Source organism: Durio zibethinus, chromosome 4, assembly GCF_047325235.1.
Source record: "Durio zibethinus cultivar Kanyao isolate XHJ-2024 chromosome 4, ASM4732523v1, whole genome shotgun sequence".
Taxonomy (NCBI): Eukaryota; Viridiplantae; Streptophyta; class Magnoliopsida; order Malvales; family Malvaceae; genus Durio; species Durio zibethinus.
Window position 1 is genome coordinate 5,500,820 of NC_143165.1, and position 20,813 is coordinate 5,521,632.

Sequence of the window (20,813 nt, forward strand, 5' to 3'; positions counted from 1 at the left end):
AAACACAAAAACATAAAGAAAGGTTTTAAGTTTTATAAAAACATTTTCCAAATCAAATATTACTTTGGAAGACCTAATATTATAGAGTACCAAAATAATATATCATAAGAATCATTTACTAAATAAATCTTTTAAAAGGACAAAACCATTTTCCAAAGTATTTTTTATTTCAAATATTACTAGTATTTATTTAGTACTAAAAATAATATAATTTAAGTACATATACTAAATAAATCTTTTACAAAATCTTAATCAAGTTTATTTAACCTAATATTTTGTCATTTCAAAATAAGAACCAATGGAAGGCTAACAATCTTCTCCTTTTTAGTATGATAAAACTTAAAAATAAATTTGCTTGATAAATTTTTTTTGAAATATTTAAGATTTTTTAAAACTATTTTAAAAAACTCTCCCTTAAACTATGCATGTTTCCTAGCAAAACTTTCCATCAATTCATGCATTCTTTATTCTAATCTTGCACTTATACTCCAACCCGTTTTAACATATATTCTTTTAAGTACATATATATATATATATATCAAAACATCTAACACTTATGATTCAACATACATATATATTAAGGCATATATATATCTATTAAGTACATATATATATGTATATTGAGGCAAATTTGTCCATAAAATATTTCTCCCATTTTTATCATAGAAAAAAGGAGATCAATTTAAGGCATAGGACAATTTTCAATAGCAAATATCATAAGCATGTATTCAAGTATAAAGAATCTATGTATTCAAGTGTAATATGCATAATGAAATTCAAATACAAGTATTTAAGTCCAAGAGCATAAATATATCAATGTATCCAATTTTAACATTTTAGCACAATAGTCATAAGATCATTGCATGATTGTTATGAGTAAAGAGATCGAAGAATATTATGCATTCTACTTATACATCATATTTTCACAAAATGTACTTAAAATTTAAAACATCAATATCATTTAAGTATATATTCAAGCGCAAATATTCAAGCTCATACCAAATATTAAAGAATTGTTTATCACATAAATAACCATTTTATTTCAACCAAAATTTTTGTATTCTAAGATTTCTCCCCTTTGAACAAAAGAAGTGATCAATTTAAGGCATACAATTTTTCATGAAAGGTACAAGCTCTATCAAGGATAGGCATACTTTATATTAGACATGAAAAGCACAAACATTCATGAAAGTTTAAGAATTCATTAGCAATTTTATTCACTAACTTTCCAAGAGCAATATTTCATATATATGAAAGATTGAATCAATAAATTTAAAATGATAAAAACAATATTTTATAAGCATGCTATCCAAAGAAATTCTTAATAAAAATCATAACTAATATATAATTAATAATACATGAATAGTAATGAGCAATAAAGCTCAAATCATCATGTTATAATAAAAATTATACAAGTATGATTTTTCAAACATGATGAATACATGCTATAGCAAAGAAATAATGAAAACGTAATTATTCAAATATAATTCAAATCATTTTAATGCATAGCAATGTACTTAATCCAAACATATTCAAGTTTTCAAATATACATTTCAATCAAAATCATACAAATATATGTAAAAATATTTCAAATCATACATAGAAATATACCAAAAAAGATACAAGCATTTAGACATAATGTTTCATACTATCTCAATATTTTAAAACCATGAACATGTATATAAATTTAAAATTATGAGTTCATAATCTATGAGTCAAATCATTAAAGTTCATAAGATATTAAGATCAAAACATTCAACTCATAGCCATATTCAAAGATTTATATTAAGCTAATATTCACGCATTAAAAGTCATTAATCTAATCAAAAACTAGGTATGAATATCAATCAAAATGCATTTAGTCAATCCAAGATTTCAAGATTATTAAAACAATCTCTACCAAGTAACTTGGTGACTAATTTGAGCAAAATGTTAATATATACAATCATAATAACATATCATAATAATATATCATAGCAAGCATATATCAAAGCATGTACTCAACATTACATATAGTCTATTTGTAATAAGATAAAATAACAAACCAATGATAGGCCTATAAAGTTTAGATTTAATACATTTACCTCCATTCTCATCAAGCTTTGTTGTTTAGTTTATTCAGCTTTGAATTCCACTTCATTTGAGCAATTCCTTTGATAAACTAGGCTAGATTGATGAAAACAACATACTTTACTTGAAATCCTAAAATATAAGCTCATTTATGCACATCTCAAGTTTTTCATGCATAGATTTTAAAAAATTCTTCAAAAGAAATATTCATTAATAGTATAAAAAATATCAATTGATAAATATTATACCAATTATTAGAAAATGATTTCCATATTTCAAATCATTATAGGTAAAAGAAAATGAGCTCCTTTCCTTTTCCTTTCCTAGTCTTTTTTTTTTTGGTTTTTTTTTTTACCTATGTTAGTTTTCGAAGGCTTCTTTCTTCAAAAGTTTTAACCTTTTTTTCATCTCTCAAAGTTTTTTGAGAAGCTTATGAAAGATACATTTCCTAGGAGTGAGTAAAAGTCGGTTTGAACTCACTAGACTGACCGAAATCGAGTAAATTCGATTGAATCGGTTCGATTTATTCGGTTTTAATTATAATCGATTTTTTAAATCAGTTAAATTGATTAATTCGATCGATTTTTTATTTTTAAAATTGATAACCGAACTGACCAAATTAACTGATTATCTAATAAGTAAAAGTAACAAAAATTGAGATAAATATTTTTATTTATTTATTTTTTGTACAATACTATTGAAATTATTAAATTCTTTAGTCATTTAATTTGAATGATACTTGAGTTTAAATTTTATTGAATTGAATTTGTAGTTAAATAATTATTCATAATAAAAAAATGATAAAAAAATTGGTTATTTAACTGAACCAACTGAGTCGATTTTGGTCGGTTCAATTATGGTTAATTATTTAATAATATTCAATCAGTTCGATTATTTATTAAATGAAAATCGATTAAATCGATTATTAATTTTTTCGAACCGACCAAATCGACCGATTACTTATCCCATTTCCTCGTTGTCTTGATTTTCAAAGCTAAAATGCAAACAAAAAACTGCTAACAATTTTTATCAAATGAAATATAAAAAATTCACAAAAAAGGGAAAATGAAGCTCACTCCAGGGGTGGAGTTCAAGATAAGCCATTGATTTCGCCATTCTTCCTAAAAGTTAACGTTAATTAATTAATTAAAAGTTTGCAGAGAGCAAATTACTGCTAAAAAAATTAAAAATAATTATTTAGGTTTAACTTACACAACGAAAGAGCAAGAATCGTGAGCTTTGGAGGAAAGGAGAAGCGATGAGAAGGCGAAAAAGGGATCGCGGGGCTTATCAAAGTTGCCATTAACATCCCCAAAATGCTCAGATGCGCACGGGTGAGAGAGTATTGCTAAGTTTCATACTCTAAGTTTAAAAATAACTATAAACAAACTTGAAAAAACCTCCATCAACAGATGCAAAGACAAAACCTCTACCAAAACATGTAAAAACACCAATGCATGCTCCAATAGAGCCAGTGATCCGTTCAACAGAAGAGATACCATTGCTCTGCATGCTCCAATGGAAGCTTTTGGAGAAGTTTCTGATTCAAGCTTTTAGAGAAGGTTCTGTTAAAACTTTTTTCCAAAATTAACCCTTAATTCCATAAACTTTTTCCATAATCAAACCCTCAATTGATTTGAATCACATTGCTTAGCTGTCCCCATCTCATCTTAAGGGGTTAGTTTTAATATATAGTTATAGATAATATATGTATATATTATAAGTAGATACCCTTAAAAAAATCTTCTACCCGCGTCTGATTTTATCGTTCTCACAGATAAACCTTACTTCTTCCTGACTATGTTTATTATTAGCTACCCTGTCAAAGCTTATGGAGGTACTTATTTTGGAAGGCAAATTGGTTTTAAATTTATCAAATCAGTTTACCTTAAAAAAGCCAATTGTAAGTTTCTAATGTCTTCATCTCCAATCTAATTCATTTCAGCCAATCCTCGTTGATAAAAGACAGCTATCCAAAACATGCAAAAGGCTGTAACGGATATTAAACTTACATAAAACAGTTCGAGACATAAGAGATATACAGTTTGGTAATGAGTTTGCTATCGGGAACGATGATGACCCGCCATCACCAACCGCCAACGCCACCATCACCAATACCATCTATAATTCAGCCTTGAGTCCAAAGAAGCTGGAACATCTTAACCGCCCTGGCTGGCTCAGCGCCTTCACACTTTCTCTCCTTGTTCTTGACCTTCCTACAACAAATGCTTGCCCTTTGATGCCCTTGAATCGATCCCAATGGCAACTTCAAGCTTCTGGGTATCGTTTTCCAGGATTCTTGTTGGGTTATACCTTGTTTTTGTTTTCCTGGAACCTAAGTTTTTGGCAGCTGCAGGTTTTAACAAGAACTGGGTCGAGCCTGATAACATTGATCCAGATAATGATGGACAGTATCAAGTCCTCACCCATGATTCCGATGATCCTTTTGCCGATGGTTCTATTAGTACTGCTGGTGATGGTGATGGTGGAAGATATGAGGTTTGTGGTACTGATCTTAGTTTTCTTGGTCCACCTTATGGAAATATATCCACTTCCAAGATGGTTTGTTCGCCTATATGGAATACGTTTATTTTGAGGGTAAGCTGTTTCGACTCTTGTTTTCAGACTATCATATTCCTCTCTGTGTATTTTTTATATCTGTCAACTTTTGCATCTGTATCTGTTTACTGTACCTAAATACATATAGAATACAAAAATTATCACGTCAGAATTCATCCTTTTTTATTTTTATCAAACTCATATATAATTTTTTTTAAAATTTTAAACTATATGCTTTATCATATTTAAAATTACCATGTATAATATTCTTGCAAATTTCAAAGTTGAACCTTATTTGCTTAGTTGATTGAGAGATTTTAGAAAATGATGAAAATATGTAGAGCTTGGTCTTGTAACATGAATTAGCTATTTTTTTTTTTTTTACATAAAAGGCTGCAGCCTGGAAATAAAAAAAATGGTTGCAAGTGTTGAGATTTAGATTACACATATACTGAATACCACCATTTAAAGGTGATTGTATAAATAAATTGAGCTAAACTCTGATTTAACTAGCCAATGTTTTACTTAGCTAACCATGTCTACCACCATTTATACAGTATTATCAGAGGGGAGACAATGTCATGACCATCATACTATCAGCAGTCTACACAACTGGATGGGTGGGGATTGGTTTTTCCAGTAATGGGATGATGGTTGGATCAAGTGCTATGGTAGGATGGTTTGATAGAAAAGGTCATGCAAGAGTCAAGCAATACTACTTGCAAGGTGACGATGAATCACAAGTCATCCCAGACAAGGGTGAATTGCCACTTAACAATATTCCACCGGTTGTGGTCCTTCATGGTGCCATGATTTACTTGGCGTTTCAAGCCAAGTTTGATCATCGTCTTGGCCGGCAACCTATCATATTGGCTTTCGGATGCAGATATCCTACGCATTTGCACCTAACTAAACACGATGACAAGACTGCCATTTGGTTCGACTTCTCTCAAGGTTTGATTATCCTAAGAAATCCTCAATCCAAATATCTTCTATCTATTAGCTCATCATTCTTTCGCAAAGCAGCACTGGGGTTGAGAAAAAAAAATCAAGAAAATTGAAAATCAATTTGAAATTTCACTATTCGATTCAATTTGAGTAATTTTTTTCAATTCAGTTTAAGTTCTAGATATTACATGTTTTTTATACGATTCAATTTGATTTTCGGACTAGAACATAAAAAATTTAAAAATATTTAAATCGAATTATATATATTTATTAATTTTTATATATTTTAAAATTTTATAAATATTCAAATCTATTTAAATATATTAAAAATTATATTAAAATAATAACATAAAATTTAAAATCCAATGAGTTCAATCAAATTAAACCAATAAAATCAATCAAATTGAATTGATTTAAAAAAAAAAGATTTGAATTCAAATCAATTTTTAAACATCTAAAACATTATACATTAATTGAAATAATCGAAGCATTATGTTCAGCACAATTTAAACCATTGCTAACAAAAACCATAAACTCTATTTGCAGCTTCTGTTCTAGACATAGATATGAGCCAGAAAAAGAACCATGCGATGTTGGGAGTAATAGGATGGGGTTTACTCCTCCCTGCAGGGGCAATCATTGCGAGATACTTGAAGCACAAAGATCCATTATGGTATTATCTTCATGCTGGGATTCAATTTCTAGGATTCATCCTGGGACTTGGTGCTGTGCTCCTCGGAATACAACTCCACAGAAGCATGGATGCTGATATTCCAGCGCATAGAGCCATAGGAATCTTTGTGCTGGTACTCAGCATTCTCCAGGTTTGCTCCTATTTGAAAATTTCAAAGCTTGCAACATATGGTTATGCAATTTTTTACCCATGTTTAAACATGTTTCCTATCTAATACATATAAATACGAAAATTACTTTGTTTATAATTTGTATCAATACATTAAAATAGAAAATACATTTTTTGTTTTTATTAAAATTTTAAATCATTCACATTTTTGTTTTTTTTTTTTTTTTTTTTCATATTGTGTCACCTAGAGGTGACAATGGTTTGGATTTGATCGGATTCAATTCGGTTTTTTCGAATAATGTATAAAATTATGAATTTTTAAAATTTGATCCGAATCTAAACCGAATTTTTATATAATCCGATCCAAACTAAATTTTATTTTTTTTGTTTGGTCCAGTTCTTCAGTTTTTTAACTTATATGTTTTTATATATTATTTTAATATAATTTTTTTATATATTTAAATAGATTTAGGTATAAAATAATTATTTTTATTTTATAAAAAATTAAAAATATATAAAAACTAATAAAAATATATAATTTAGTTCGGTTTGTTTTTTTTTTTTTCACTTGCTAATAAAAAATTCAATCCAAACTTAATATATATTTAATATATGAATTTAACTTGAACCAAATAAAAAAAATCAATCCAAACCGAACCAAATATTACGATTTCAAAAAAATTTTCTTGATTTTTTTTCATCCTCTAATATTTTCGTGTTATATTTAAAATTTTGTAAGCTACATGATTATCGTATTTGATACTACTTTATACAGCTTGAATTGCTAATGAAATCTGACAAATAATGTGATATCAGATAATGGCATTTTTTCTACGGCCAGACAAAGATTCAAAGTACCGACGATACTGGAACTGGTACCACCATTGGTTTGGAAGAATCGCATTGTTTTTTGGAGCTTTGAATATAATATTGGGAATTGAAATAGCAAATGCAGGGAATGAATGCAAGATTGGCTATGGGTTTCTCCTTGCTATAACTCTAGTTGCAGTTATTGTTTTAGAAGGATTATCGTGTATGAGAAGAAGAGACAAGTCTAGTCTGTCTCCAACCTTCCAAATGAATCCAATTTAGTAGCTCAAGTTCAAATATTCTCAGTACTTCGATGGAGCTGAGGGGTTGGCAATGGCTAATCATGTGTTTTGTATCTTCTATTTAGCCTTGAAGATGTCAAGCCATGTCAAACTGGGACCAGGCTTGAATTTAACTCCTAACCTGAACTTTTTATATAATTCATTTCATGTAAATATGATAATTTATGTATTTATATCATGTTTGTTTGTATCAAACACTTAAAAATTATCATGTGATAGTTCATGTCAACACATTTAAATATAAAATATATTTTTTAAATTTTTTAAAATTTTAACTCATATCTCGTATTGAAAATTATTAAATCTATTTTATGTGTAAATTCTCTTTGCACGAGAAGTGAATGAAATAACTTCATATTTGTTTGCCAAGTTGAACCATTCCAATTTTAATTTTCCAAGGACAAAACTAAGACTCACAAAATTCTCAAAGTGCAACTGTAACCCTACTCGCAAAATGAAGATGCATTTGTATCTAGAATAATTTTGATTTTAGCTTCTTGATGTTGTTTCTGTCAAAAAAAATATTATTTTTCATAGCATTGGATATATTTAATAATTTAAAATACGACACAATAATATAATATGAAATAAAAAAATATATAAAAAAATATGATTTAAAATTTTAATAATAATTATATATAAATTTTATAAAATAAAAAATATATATTTTATGTTTTCTACCACAACATATTATAATATATAATTTTCATATAAAATATGATATATAAATATAAATTTTAATATTTTATATCATACAAATATATAAATCATTAAATCTAACGTTAGAGTATTACATGATGTTCATCATTATATCACTCTGTTACAAAACTGTTACTAAGTCAAAACTAGGGCAAGCACCCGTGCCTCCAGCCAAAAAGGGTAGCTTTGCTAGCTACGTATCAAAATCAACACTAATGAGAATTGCTCATGCATTTCTCTGCACAACATCAATGAGGATTTTTTTTTCTTTTTTTTTTTTTTGTATTTAAGAATTTGAATCATCATCATTGTATTTAGTATTCCATCACAATTTGAAATGTAAATTTTTTTAACCACATTCTTAGAGTTTGAATTTAACCCACAATTTCATCGTGACTAATTTAATAATTTATATATTTATATTATGTGTATTTTTTATTAAATATATTTAAAATATAAAAATTATAATATTATATCTTATGTTTGATATGTCAAATATAAAATAAAATTTTTAATTTTATTTAATATATATATATTTTTTAAAAAAATTAAATTTTATTATTTATATTATTTTATATTATATCAAAATACTATACTTAAAATTAACGTATATACCTACGTGACCTCCTTTAAATTGTTTGACGATCCGCCTGTACTTAATAAATGTAAGCCTCAAAAACATCCCAAGCCCCGAGCCATTTTAGCCAAAGGGGCCGGCGCATCCCACTTCCCACAGCTTTCAATTTTCATTTTCGCGCTTCGCACGAACCCAAAATTTCCTACTCTCTAATTTTCCCTCCGTCTTTCCAATATTTGGAGCCAAAACACTGCGCCATCTGCGCCACCGGCCCATCTTTTTAAAATCCTTTAATTCCTTAAACTCTAATTAAACCCATATTATATTACCATTTACAACACTAATTGCATTTATGACTGAAGAAAACAAATCTAAAAATAAAAATATTAATTTAAAATTACGATGATCAATTCAACTGGAATCAAATTTTCTTTTAATATTTTAATTTATTTTAAATTGGTTTTTATATTATAAAATAAAAAATATTTAAATTAAATTATATTTGTATGTCTTTAATTCTTTGATTTAATTTAATGATTAAAAGTTTTTTTAAAAAATATAAAAATTTTAGTTTCCAAGCAAATCTTTTTTTATGAATTATGACGATGTAAAAACAAGATAATATTTTTTATTAATTTTTATATAAGTTTTATTTTTTATAAAATAAAAATAATATTTTTTATTTTAATATATTTAAAAATAATATAAAATAATAGATAATTAAAAATTAAAAAAAATTTAATTTTTAAAAATCAATTAACCTAACTAAATTAAATGGTAGAATTCAATTTAAATTAATTGGATTTCAAAAAAATTTTAAATATTATAGATTAATCGAATTAAAAAAACCAATAGAACAAAATAATAATAATAATAATATTAACTATCAAGATCCCTTCCTTTCCTTGTCTATAACAATTTCACAGCAACTCTAATTACCCATCTCCATTTTTTTTTTTTTAATTTTCTAATCTTCGATTTTTTTTCAATCTCTTTGGCTAAAATTTAAATCCTGAAATTCGGATTCTCGTTCAGTTTTTTGTTGGAACTTGGAAGACACACAAAGCGGAAGAGACGTGCGAATTTTGTAGCTCCCTTCTTGTTTCATTACATCGATCGGGAGTTTTTAAGGGTTTTAATTGGGGAATCTGGTGCGCGTGGATGTCAATTGCACAATCACCGACTTGAATTTGTGTCAACTGATTGCGTTAAATCTATTGGGTGCTTTCTTTCGATGTTAAATTAGGGTTTTGATAGGGAAGATGATAATCAAACGGACGGGGAAACTTGAAATGCCGAGCATGAAACGCTGCAAGATCGAAGAATCGAGCTACGACGACTACGAAGACGAAGAAATATATTACGATTATGACGCGAATCCCAAGCGATTAAAATCGAATGGTTATTATTCCTACAGCGAGTTCGAAGATTTCAGCAGCGGCTCAGGTTATTGGAGCAGCGAGGGGTCGTACTGGGCTGGTGAATTCGAGTCGAATTCAATGAATTTGAATAAAGCAAACAAAGCAAAACAATCTAAGAAGAGTTCCAAGAAGAGTTATAAGCCACCGTTGTTGAAATCATCTAGAGGAAGAACTCAAATGCTTCCTTCCAGATTCAACGACGCCGTTCTTGATTCTTGGAAAAACGGAGAATCGAGGGTTGATTATGCTGATTCAAGCTTGGAGGATGATGAATTTGATAGCGCAAGATTTGAATTTGATCGGTCGGGATATATGAAAGATAAGTTTGGATATGGAAGCTCGGATTTGTATCTAATTAGTAAACGAAGAGAGGAAATAGGAGTGGGTTATGCAGGGATTAATGGTAGCCTTGATTACAGAAATTATTTGAATTCTTCTTTGACATTGCCTGAAACAGATGAGTTTGTGCCTAGGTATAATAGTTATAAGGGTTTAGAGAGGTTGAGAAAAGAGAGAGCTGGAAAGAGGAAAGATGTGTATAAGCCTGAGGATTTTGCTTTGGGTGATATAGTTTGGGCTAAATGTGGGAAGAGATACCCAGCCTGGCCAGCTATTGTGATTGATCCTATATTGCAAGCTCCTGAAGCAGTCTTAAGTTGTTGTGTTCCTGGTGCTATTTGCGTTATGTTTTTTGGGTACTCAAAAAACGGAACGCAGAGGGTAATCTTATCTCTTTACTTGCTTTTGTTGTTTAGTTTATGGCTGACATACTCATATATTTGCAATTTCTAGCAGGATTATGCGTGGGTGAAACAAGGAATGATATTCCCATTTGCAGAATTTATGGACAGGTGTTTTCTTTGTAGATGGTCATTCTTGGCTGACTTTACGATAATGTGTTGGAAACAAGGGGTAATGTTCTTGAAATTTTCCTTGTTCAGATACCAGGGGCAAACCCAATTTTACAAGTGGAAACAAAGTGATTTTCAGATGGCAATGGAGGAGGCGGTTTTAGCAGAAAATGGTTATCTAGACTCTGACCATAAGACCCAGCAAATAGGATACCCAGATGCTCAACCCAGTGGCTCAAGTCAGGATTTGGATTATTTACACTCTCAAAACCAGGTAAGTTTATTAAGAACCATTTTTTTGTTGTATTTTTTACTTTGAGCTTTGTGACATTAATTGTTTGTGAGGCATCTGTAATTTCGGTGATCTAAGGGACATAGAATGCAATGTAGTTCTACTATGGGCCGGCTCAGTTGGATATTTCTTTCTTCTTCATGTAAAATTTGGTTTAGGTTCTCTGGTTTCTCCTCCCCCCCCCCCCCCCTCTTTTTTTTTTTTTTTGGGCTTATAGGGCTTGCAAAGTAGTTCAGTTGTAAGGATGCCCTGTTGATTTGTGCAGGGTGCAAGACCTTGTGACAGCTGCGGCTCAGTTGTCCCTTTAAAAACTATGAAGAAAATGAAGATATCTACGTATGAAGCTGAGCTTTTGTGCAAACATTGTGCTAAGGTCAATACAAGATTCTTCCTTTCAAGGATCTATGTGACTTTCAATTTGAACATCAGTTAAATTTTAGTTTCTTAAAATGGTGTTCATGTATCATTACAGCTGCGGAAATCAAAGCAGTATTGTGGCATATGCAAGAAGATTTGGCACCATTCAGATGGTGGCAATTGGGTAAGATATATGCAGTTTAGAGTTTCTAAACATTTTGAGTATTTTCTTTGATAAAATAGTTGCATATTTTAAGATTGTTGCTTTAACCCTGTGAATTAGGTCTGTTGTGATGGTTGTAATGTGTGGGTACATGCTGAATGCGACAACATTAGCAGTAAACTTTTCAAGGTAGCACTATCATTTCCAACTTGCCTATTTTTATGTTTATGTTTCCCTCATATGTTATCTTGTACCTAAGTCAGTAGTACTGACTTGATCAATGTTTGAAGGATCTGGAGCATACTGATTATTACTGCCCCGAATGTAAAGCAAATCTCAAATTTGAATCATACTTACCGAAAAGAGAGCCAAAAATCAAGTATGTTGGTAACAATTTATGTTCATCCTCTTGACAGTTCCCAATTTGAATTTACATATTTGTCTTACGGGAATCCTCTGGTTCATTTGTAATGCGTTAGACCTAATAACGTGATGAAACACTGAAACAGATCTACAGAAAAAAGGGGGGAAGGTGTTCCTCCTGACAAGCTGACTGTAGTCTGCAATGGCATGGAAGGATCATATATTCCAAAACTTCACTTGTAAGTCCTGGAAAGGTTTAAAATATTTGGAATCGGTTAAAGTAGGTTGTTATCTATTCTACTTCTATCTACTATAATTGGTTCTTATATAAAAATTTCCTTCATGTTCTAGAGTTGTATGTGAGTGTGGTGTGTGTGGGTCAAAGAAGTATACACTCAGTGAATGGGAGCGGCATACAGGCTGTAGAGCTAAAAAATGGAAGTACAGTGTGAAAGTCAAAGACACAATGATACCTCTGGAAAAATGGGTAAGTTCTGGTTTTTGTGATTTTGGAAGCATGGCTTTGTTCTTTTACATGAGTTATTTATAGTTTAAGTTGCTTTAAAACCTTCTTTTGGGTATTTTCTAGGTTCATTAGGAGAAGAATAAACTCTTTGATTTTGCCCACAAAGAAACAAGCTTTCTTTCTTTTTAATTTTTTTTATTTTGCTTCCACCTTTTCCTGCTGAATGGTTACTGTTCATGGATTTTCTTTAATCTTCTTGAATCCTACATACTATTTTTCTTCTCCCTTTTGACCAGTACATATCTGGCTTGGCCATAATAGTATTGGCTTGTAATTTTGTAGTCCTTACATGTAAGTTAAGCTTATAATTGTTTCAGGTAATGTTTGTGAATGCTAACTTTTTTGCGCATCCTCTGTAATTGATGTGAAGATACTAAATTGTTGCTGCTTTCTGATTGTTAAAGCTCAATGGCCTCCATCCCCAACCTCCCAAAAGCATCAAAATAACCCCATTTTTTTCTTGTTTGTTATAATCTAAGCTCACATGCATTATACATGTATGGTTCTTGTGTGCAGATTGTTGAATATAATGCCTTTGGTGTTGATACTCTGAAGCTAGATAAGCGGAAGCTAATTGGTTTTTTGCAAGGTAAAATGCCTTTTCTAAAGGATGTAAAATACCTTTTCTAAAGAACTTTATTTCTTGGAGTTCTTTTATCCCCTCTTACCATTTGGAGTTGAAGAAGTTAGTCAATTTTTAAAAGCTTGAAACTTAATTGACTATTACTTTCATTGTCATAGAAAAATATGAGTCTGTTGATGCAAAATGGACAACTGAAAGATGTGCCATATGTAGATGGGTTGAAGACTGGGATTATAACAAAATTATTATATGCAACAGGTATTTTAATCACGCATCACTTCTTTATGTTGACTTGTGTACCATTTTATAATTGCCTGATTTATTGGAAAGAAAATTTTCCTTTTTCAGGTGTCAAATAGCTGTTCACCAAGAATGCTATGGGGCAAGCAATGTTCAAGATTTGACTTCTTGGGTTTGTAGAGCTTGTGAAGCACCTGATATCGAGAGGGAATGTTGCCTTTGCCCTGTGAAAGGCATGTCATCTAAAACTGGATTTTACACTTCTTTTTTATTCTCATATATGTACATTATAAAGATCTTTTCTGAAAGCACTAATGTAAGCTATAGGGGAAAGAAAAGGGGAGGGGGGGGGGGAAGGATTATCTGCTTAGCAAAATAATTTTGGGACATATTTACTTAGTTGCAATGACATGTGAGTGGCACTTCAGTTGTTAACTCATATATCACTTCTTGCCTTGAAAGTCATTTTTGGGATTTATATTAGTCACTTGTAAATGAAAGGGCTTTTTGTGGAGTTTGACTGTTTCTTTCAACTGTTTGTTCTTATAATATGTAAAATCTGCTTCTCCAGGGGGTGCTCTGAAGCCAACCGATGTTGAGTCACTTTGGGTTCATGTCACATGTGCCTGGTTTCGGCCGGAAGTTGGTTTCTCAAATCATGAGAAGATGGAACCTGCTGTTGGAATCCTTAGAATTCCATCAAGTTCATTTTTGAAGGTGCCTTTTTGAATTAAATGATCCTTCTAAACTATTATATCTTTTGAGAATTCAGTTTAAGATCTTTTGTTGGTTAGCTTAAGGACTGCATTGCATTTTCATATTTTTATGATTGCATCACAACATTTCAGTTTTTCCATCTAAGTGTGCTTTAATTGTGTGGATGACAGAGTTGCGTGATTTGTAAGCAAACTCATGGTTCCTGCACTCAGTGTTGCAAGTGCACAACTTATTTTCATGTGATGTGTGCATCAAAAGCAGGATATAGCATGGAAGTAAGTGTTTTTATGTTTTGCTTAAAGACAAATGTTCATCCCTGGTTTCTAAGTTGAAGAGTCTTGTATGAACTCAAATGGCTGCTGGAATGCATATGACTGACTTTAAGTGCTTGTACTTTTATAGAACATGTTTTATTGTGAACTCATATTTATGTCTATTTTATGAATTAAATTTACAGCTACACTGCTCAGAGAAGAATGGGATACAAATGACAAAAAAGTTAGTTTACTGTGCTGTTCACAGGTTTGGTTTATGTCCTTTCTTATTTTTCATTTTCTGAACAAAGGGAAGCTGATAATTTTGGACCTGCTCCTGTATGCATCATTGTTATTGTTTGGATTGGATCCTCATACTTTGGTCTTTGGTGCAGGAGCCCAAGTCCCGATGCAGTTGTTGTCATGCATACTCCTTCAGGGGTTTTTGCTGCCAGAAATGTTCTTAAGAATGAGAATGAATGTCTTAGAGGTTCAAGGTTAATTTCATCCAAGAATGCAGAGACCCCTGAATCCCCAGCTCCAGAGACCAATGAGTTTGATGCATACTCTGCTGTGAGATGCCGTGTTTTTAGAAGGTCACATTTTAAGGTAGATGTCCAAGAATCTTGTGACGTGCTGTCATTTAACTTTTTATAATCTGTTAATACTTTCCAATTTTCTCTGATTATTATTCTTGTACTTCCTGAAACCTTTTTATTTCTTTCTTCATGAAGGTGAAGTCCATTGATTTTATGTGATTATTTTTTCAATTAAGTATGCTTTTTTGTAGAAGCTAAAGCTGTTTGCTAGACCTGTATTTTTTTTCAATTGAAAATTCCCAATAATAATGGTACTTAGTATAATTAGGAGGTGGGTTTCACGTCAATGGCAACATACCTCATTTGTTGCAACACTCCTTTAGACAATTAAAAAGGTTTCTCTTGAACTAAGAAGGGGAAGGAAGAAAGCAAGTCAGTGTGATAATTCCTCATCCTCAAATTAATCCTTCCCATGGATTCTTGTCCCAACGAATAAGTAATTATGGGGGTGAAACGTGAACTCTTGCTAACATGATGCAATTATTGGTATCATTATTGTCTTATGTATACTATTCGTATTTGCCAGAGGGCTGAAGGGGAGCCTATATTCCACCGGCTGAGTGGGCCAAGTCATCATCATATAGATGCAGTTAGTGCATTGAGCACATATAAGGTGCTATTCTTTTCTTTGTTCTAGATCTCCTATCTTTTGAACATAAAGTTTTTCATTTGGAACAGACCTCATTTATTTTTTCCTTCTTGGTCCTTCTGGATTGGTCAATGAGATTACCATCATTATAATTCCATTGTCTTGTAACAGGAAGTAGATGATTCTACCATATTCTCGTCATTCAAGGATCGACTATACCATTTGCAGGTAAGCTATAATTCTTGATTATGTTCCATGGTTATTTCTTTGTTTGATATAGTTTTCTAATTCAATCTACATATGTGCCTTTAGAGAACGGAGAATCACCGAGTTTGTTTTGGTAAATCTGGTATTCACGGATGGGGCCTCTTTGCACGTAGGAACATTCAGGAAGGAGAAATGGTACTTTATTGACTGCTATCTCTATTTCTATCCATTTCTTAAAACCGCTACCTAGATTGGGTTTGAAGTTGCATTTCATCAAGAGAACCTTTTTGATGTTTAGTGTGTTGATAATCATCATGTCTATGTTCAGGTTGTTGAGTATCGTGGTGAGCAGGTTAGGCGCAGTGTTGCAGATCTTAGGGAGGCTCGGTATCGTTCTGAAGGAAAAGATTGCTATGTAAGTTTCTTCTAATCACTCTGTTTAATTTATTTATGTGCTGCATTTGGTATTCAAACAGTTAAGATTTGACTATCTTTGTGGTCTAGATTTTTCGTTTATAGACATAAAATTCACATACCAATGAATCATCATGAAGTGCTATGGTTCTGCACATGATTTTGCACTGGCTTATAATACAAATATTACTTACAGTATTGAATTGATAAGCCAATGTCAATATTTTCTTGGTTTCATGAAATTTCAAGGTTTGATAATTCTGAAGTACCCACGTGACCAAATAGTTTGTCTTATCAGTTAATTTAATTTGCAAAGGGTTCCTAGACTTTTTGAATGCCTTCTTGATATGTTTACTGTAGATTGGATAAATTGCTGGAATTCCAGAAAAGGATTCCATGCCAATGGTTTCAGCCAACCATCAGATATTGAACTGAATGTAGGTTAAGATAAATGTCCCTATCATCTTTGTGATCATGTATATGTTAAAGCATTTATAAAATGGCTGAAGGTACTCCATTTGTTGTACTATCTTGACACATTCTGGAGTCTTAGATCCTCTTTGATTGTCTGTAATTAATCATGCTTAAAACACTCTTGCTTTTGGCAAAAGCCACTTGGTCTGTTAGTAGAGTGTTGTACTCTTAGTTTCAGTGATTAGGGTTCAAATCTTGATAGTTTCAAGTATAAAAAATAAAAATAAAAAAAACCCTTGATTTTTGGATACGTCTAATTTTTATTGTCATTGCTGCCATTGTGGCCTGCTTATTTTGTATAGAACACTGATTCTTATTGATTATTCTACATGTAATGCAGCTGTTCAAAATCAGTGAGGAAGTAGTGATTGATGCCACCAACAAGGGGAATATTGCTCGCTTAATCAACCATTCGGTATGGCCTTATAATTGGATTTATGCTCCCTCCCACCATTCTCTCTCCCCCCACTCCCCCCCCCCCCCCCCAAAAAAAAAAAGAAAAACAAAAGAGGATGTACCTATGATTACTTAAGTAGTGTTAGTGTTACTTTTGTATAGAATTGATAATTCATGTATTTATGTCGTGTAAAATATTAGTAATTCATGTTGTGTTTTACATGAAATTGTGTATCACAATTTCAGTCAACACAAAAAACATAAAATACTTTTTTTTTTTTGGTTAAACTTATATATGGTTTTTACTAAAATTTTAATTCGTGTTGTTTTCGTATTTTTATTCATATCGTTTTTGTGTCATGTCATATCATGTTTTAAATTACCAGCTTGTAGCATTGTAAATTCTCTTTGTATGCTGAAGCATCGTCCCTTTTGCAGTGCATGCCTAATTGCTATGCGAGGATCATGAGCGTTGGTGATGAGGAGAGTCGGATAGTCCTTATTGCTAAGACCAATGTGTCTGCAGGCGATGAGCTAACGTAAGATTTGCGGATCCCTCTTTTCTCACTCATATAATATCACATAGGGGATGATATAATATCACATATATATGATTTTTGGGACAGGTATGATTATTTGTTTGATCCCGACGAACGCGATGAACTTAAAGTTCCTTGCCTGTGTAAGGCTCCCAACTGTAGAAAATATATGAATTAAGGTCTATAGTCCCATTTATTCCTGGAAGAAGCATCAAAGAGCTGCTTACTGATGGGGAACCTCTCCCCTTCTAGATAGTATTTGATAAAATCAGAACTGAAACAAATGAGGAATCTCAGTTTTTGTCATCGGTGAGCTTGTAATTCTTTCCTTTTTTTTTTCCCCCATCAACCACATTTTTTTTTTTTGTAATTCTTTTTCAATAATATTTAAACTTATCAGCTCTTTACCTGGTGGCTTTTATAGTATTTATAATTTTGTTGCATTGGCACCTCATTCCATCTTATATCTTGCAGCGCGAGCCCTATGCCATTTTGTGTATCTTTTCTAAGGGTCAAGCAGGTAAATTTACTTAAGGACTAGTTAATTAACGAAAAATTATTTTCTTATAGTTTTTAACGTTTTTGCACCAAATATCTGTTGGTTTTTGTTTTGTATAGGGTAGTATCATGAATGATTATTGAATTATAGTGAAATTTAATATGGTATTCAAATTTTAAAAATTTTTAATATGGTATTTGAATAATAAATATGTTAATTACTATGATATTTAGAGATTTTTTTGTGTCAAATGTCATCATTTAGTGTCAATCATATTTGGTATAAATAATATATTAGTTAACATATTATTAATTTAAATATTATATTAGAGATTTTTAAAATTCAGATATTATATTAAATATTTTATTATAGTTTAAAGGCTATTTACGGCATTAGCCCTTTTGTATATTTATTGTTGTTGGCTGAAGACAAATAGAATGTAATAACATTTTTACAAAAGCAATTCATAATTGCTGGATAATTGCTGGAACAAGTAAATTAGAGGTATACTATAATCTTATAAAACTAGATAGATGATTGCAACCTGATGAGGTTACCTAGGTGATGTTTGAATTTTTTTCTTCATATAAACTGTGTTCTGATAAAATTTTTTGTAAACTTTTGATTTATTAAACCCATTTGCATATATAAATTTTGCAAATTTTTGGTCCATGTTGAGGTTTATCTTGCAGCCAAGATAAATCTCACATAAAATATTTGTAAATTGAGATGTGCTAAAATTGTTATTTATGTGGAGGAAAAACAATTAATAAAAAAAAATCATGATAAGTTATAGCTTTGAATATTTTTATGTCACTCACTTTTATAAAAGAAAATTTTATTTACTTTCTTAATTTTTATATTTTTCTTTTTATTGCTTACGTTTACATCTTTTCTGGTTTACTTTTAAACGTTTTGGTCTTTCTTTTGGTTTGGTTTTTTTTTATTAAATTTAATTTTGATTTAGAGATTAAATGTTTTAATTAAATTCGAATTGATTCGATTTAAAAAAAAAAATTCATTTAGGATTTGAGTTGATTTTTGAAAATCTGAAATAACATGCATTGATAAAAACAACTTAATCAGTTTATTCGTTATCAACTCTAATATAAGCATTAGATATTAGATTCGAATTTTATTATTTCCTAATATAAAAAAATCGTTATTTAAATTCATTGAAAAAGAAATACAAGAAATAAGACCTTAAGCCATTATCTTCCCAGGCCCAAGCAATGTGATATGGAACATATTTCCGCTCACCTTTTAGTCTTTTGCGTATATGATTCTCAATCCTAGTTTGGTGGTTTTAAATAGATAGAATGGATCAAAACTCCGAGTCTATTGTGTGAATGAACATATTTCCCTTCACGGTTCATCCTCAGTAGTCATGACATCTTACAGGGTTGAGAATGACAAAGTGGAAAACTACTCCATCACACAAAGCTTCAATAAACAAGAGAATTGGACCAAAGCTCTGAAATATACTCTTTGCAATCTGAAATGGGCTCTCTATTGGTTTAATAGGAGCACCAATTTCCAGCCTCTGTCTGCCATGGTTTCTTCAGCTTACTGAAGTTCTAGCTGCAGAATCTTTATATGTAAGCCATGCTCGTGATCCCAAATTCGTAGTTCGAAAACCGTCAAATCCATAACAGAGAAGTACATATAACATACCATTATGTAAATATTGAAATAAACCGTTTTGTTTCATGTGGTTGCAGCAGCATTATTTACGTTGTATGATAGAACACGTTTGAAATATTAAATATTTTTCAGCAATTCAATGTACAGTCTGAATTAAAAATTTCCCATGTTTTTTATGTGTTCAACTCAACTGATCTTGGCATTTTCCAATCAAAAGGGGAGAGGGGACAATATCGAAGCCAAAAAATTAGTCCTTGCAGCTTATTCATTGGTCCGAGTATGAAATTACATTAGCGATTTAACCTTAAAGTTGTTTTTTGTGTTAAACGTAAAATTTAATTCAATTGATTTATATAATTACAATTATCTTTAAAATATGACATTTAATAAATTCAAAAATCAAATTTCATTTGTAATTCATTAAAGAAATTTATTAAGAATTTGTAGCTCATTAAAAAAATTTGTTAGGATCAGACAATACGATAATAAAGAAAATACAATTTTATGAGTACAAGATATTTGTTAACTATTTAACTTACGATCAATTAACAGCAAATAACAAAGTTTAATTTGAATATAAAATTATAAGATATTGAAAATTTATTAAATGCGAGATAATCCATTATTTTATCACGTGTAAATAAAGATGAAATAAGCTTTTTACGTGACAAATTAAGAAAGGGCAACGGAAGGAAATCCCGACTTTGATAACATGTTAAGCATCTAATTTAAAATCATTTTTATTTTCCCCAATAATTTTTTTAGAATAACATTAAGTTTAACACCTAATTAATCAGTTCATTTGGTCATGGGGAAAACAAAAGCATTTCAAGCTTAGACATGAACTCGATGCTGTGGCAATGGCAGTTAAGTGCCTGGCCTATGCACGTAACTTCCAACATGAATTCTCTCTTCTCA

At 30.8% G+C, this 20,813-nt stretch overlaps 2 protein-coding genes across 6 annotated transcripts; both read left to right on the forward strand.

Annotated features, from left to right (window-relative positions):
* The first annotated feature begins 3,986 nt into the window (after positions 1-3,986).
* LOC111287641 (cytochrome b561 and DOMON domain-containing protein At3g61750-like) lies at positions 3,987-7,471 on the forward strand. Its single transcript, XM_022878309.2, has 4 exons — positions 3,987-4,668; positions 5,187-5,583; positions 6,124-6,401; positions 7,196-7,471. The coding sequence occupies exons 1-4, from the start codon at positions 4,330-4,332 to the stop codon at positions 7,469-7,471; spliced, it is 1,290 nt and encodes a 429-aa protein (XP_022734044.1). The 5' UTR covers positions 3,987-4,329.
* Positions 7,472-9,674: 2,203 nt separating this feature from the next.
* Positions 9,675-20,062, forward strand: LOC111287640 (histone-lysine N-methyltransferase ATX3-like). Of its 5 annotated transcripts, XR_016341397.1 has the most exons (25): positions 9,675-10,908; positions 10,984-11,039; positions 11,130-11,313; positions 11,597-11,704; positions 11,804-11,872; positions 11,972-12,040; positions 12,142-12,230; positions 12,361-12,453; positions 12,566-12,701; positions 13,257-13,329; positions 13,482-13,581; positions 13,672-13,796; positions 14,135-14,280; positions 14,451-14,555; positions 14,738-14,802; positions 14,930-15,143; positions 15,660-15,746; positions 15,894-15,950; positions 16,035-16,124; positions 16,258-16,344; positions 17,158-17,232; positions 17,652-17,752; positions 17,840-18,061; positions 18,227-18,272; positions 19,653-20,062. XR_016341397.1 is itself a non-coding variant. In XM_022878307.2 (23 exons), exons 1-23 carry the CDS (start codon positions 10,030-10,032, stop codon positions 17,928-17,930), a joined length of 3,099 nt encoding a protein of 1,032 aa, XP_022734042.1. In that variant the 5' UTR covers positions 9,675-10,029; the 3' UTR covers positions 17,931-18,159. The 5 variants fall into 5 exon arrangements, 3 of the variants coding, with proteins under 3 accessions (XP_022734042.1, XP_089615368.1, XP_089615369.1); XR_016341396.1 differs by lacking the exon at positions 19,653-20,062 and having other exon boundaries at positions 18,227-18,502; XM_022878307.2 differs by lacking the exons at positions 18,227-18,272; positions 19,653-20,062 and having other exon boundaries at positions 17,840-18,159.
* The last annotated feature ends 751 nt before the right edge of the window (positions 20,063-20,813 follow it).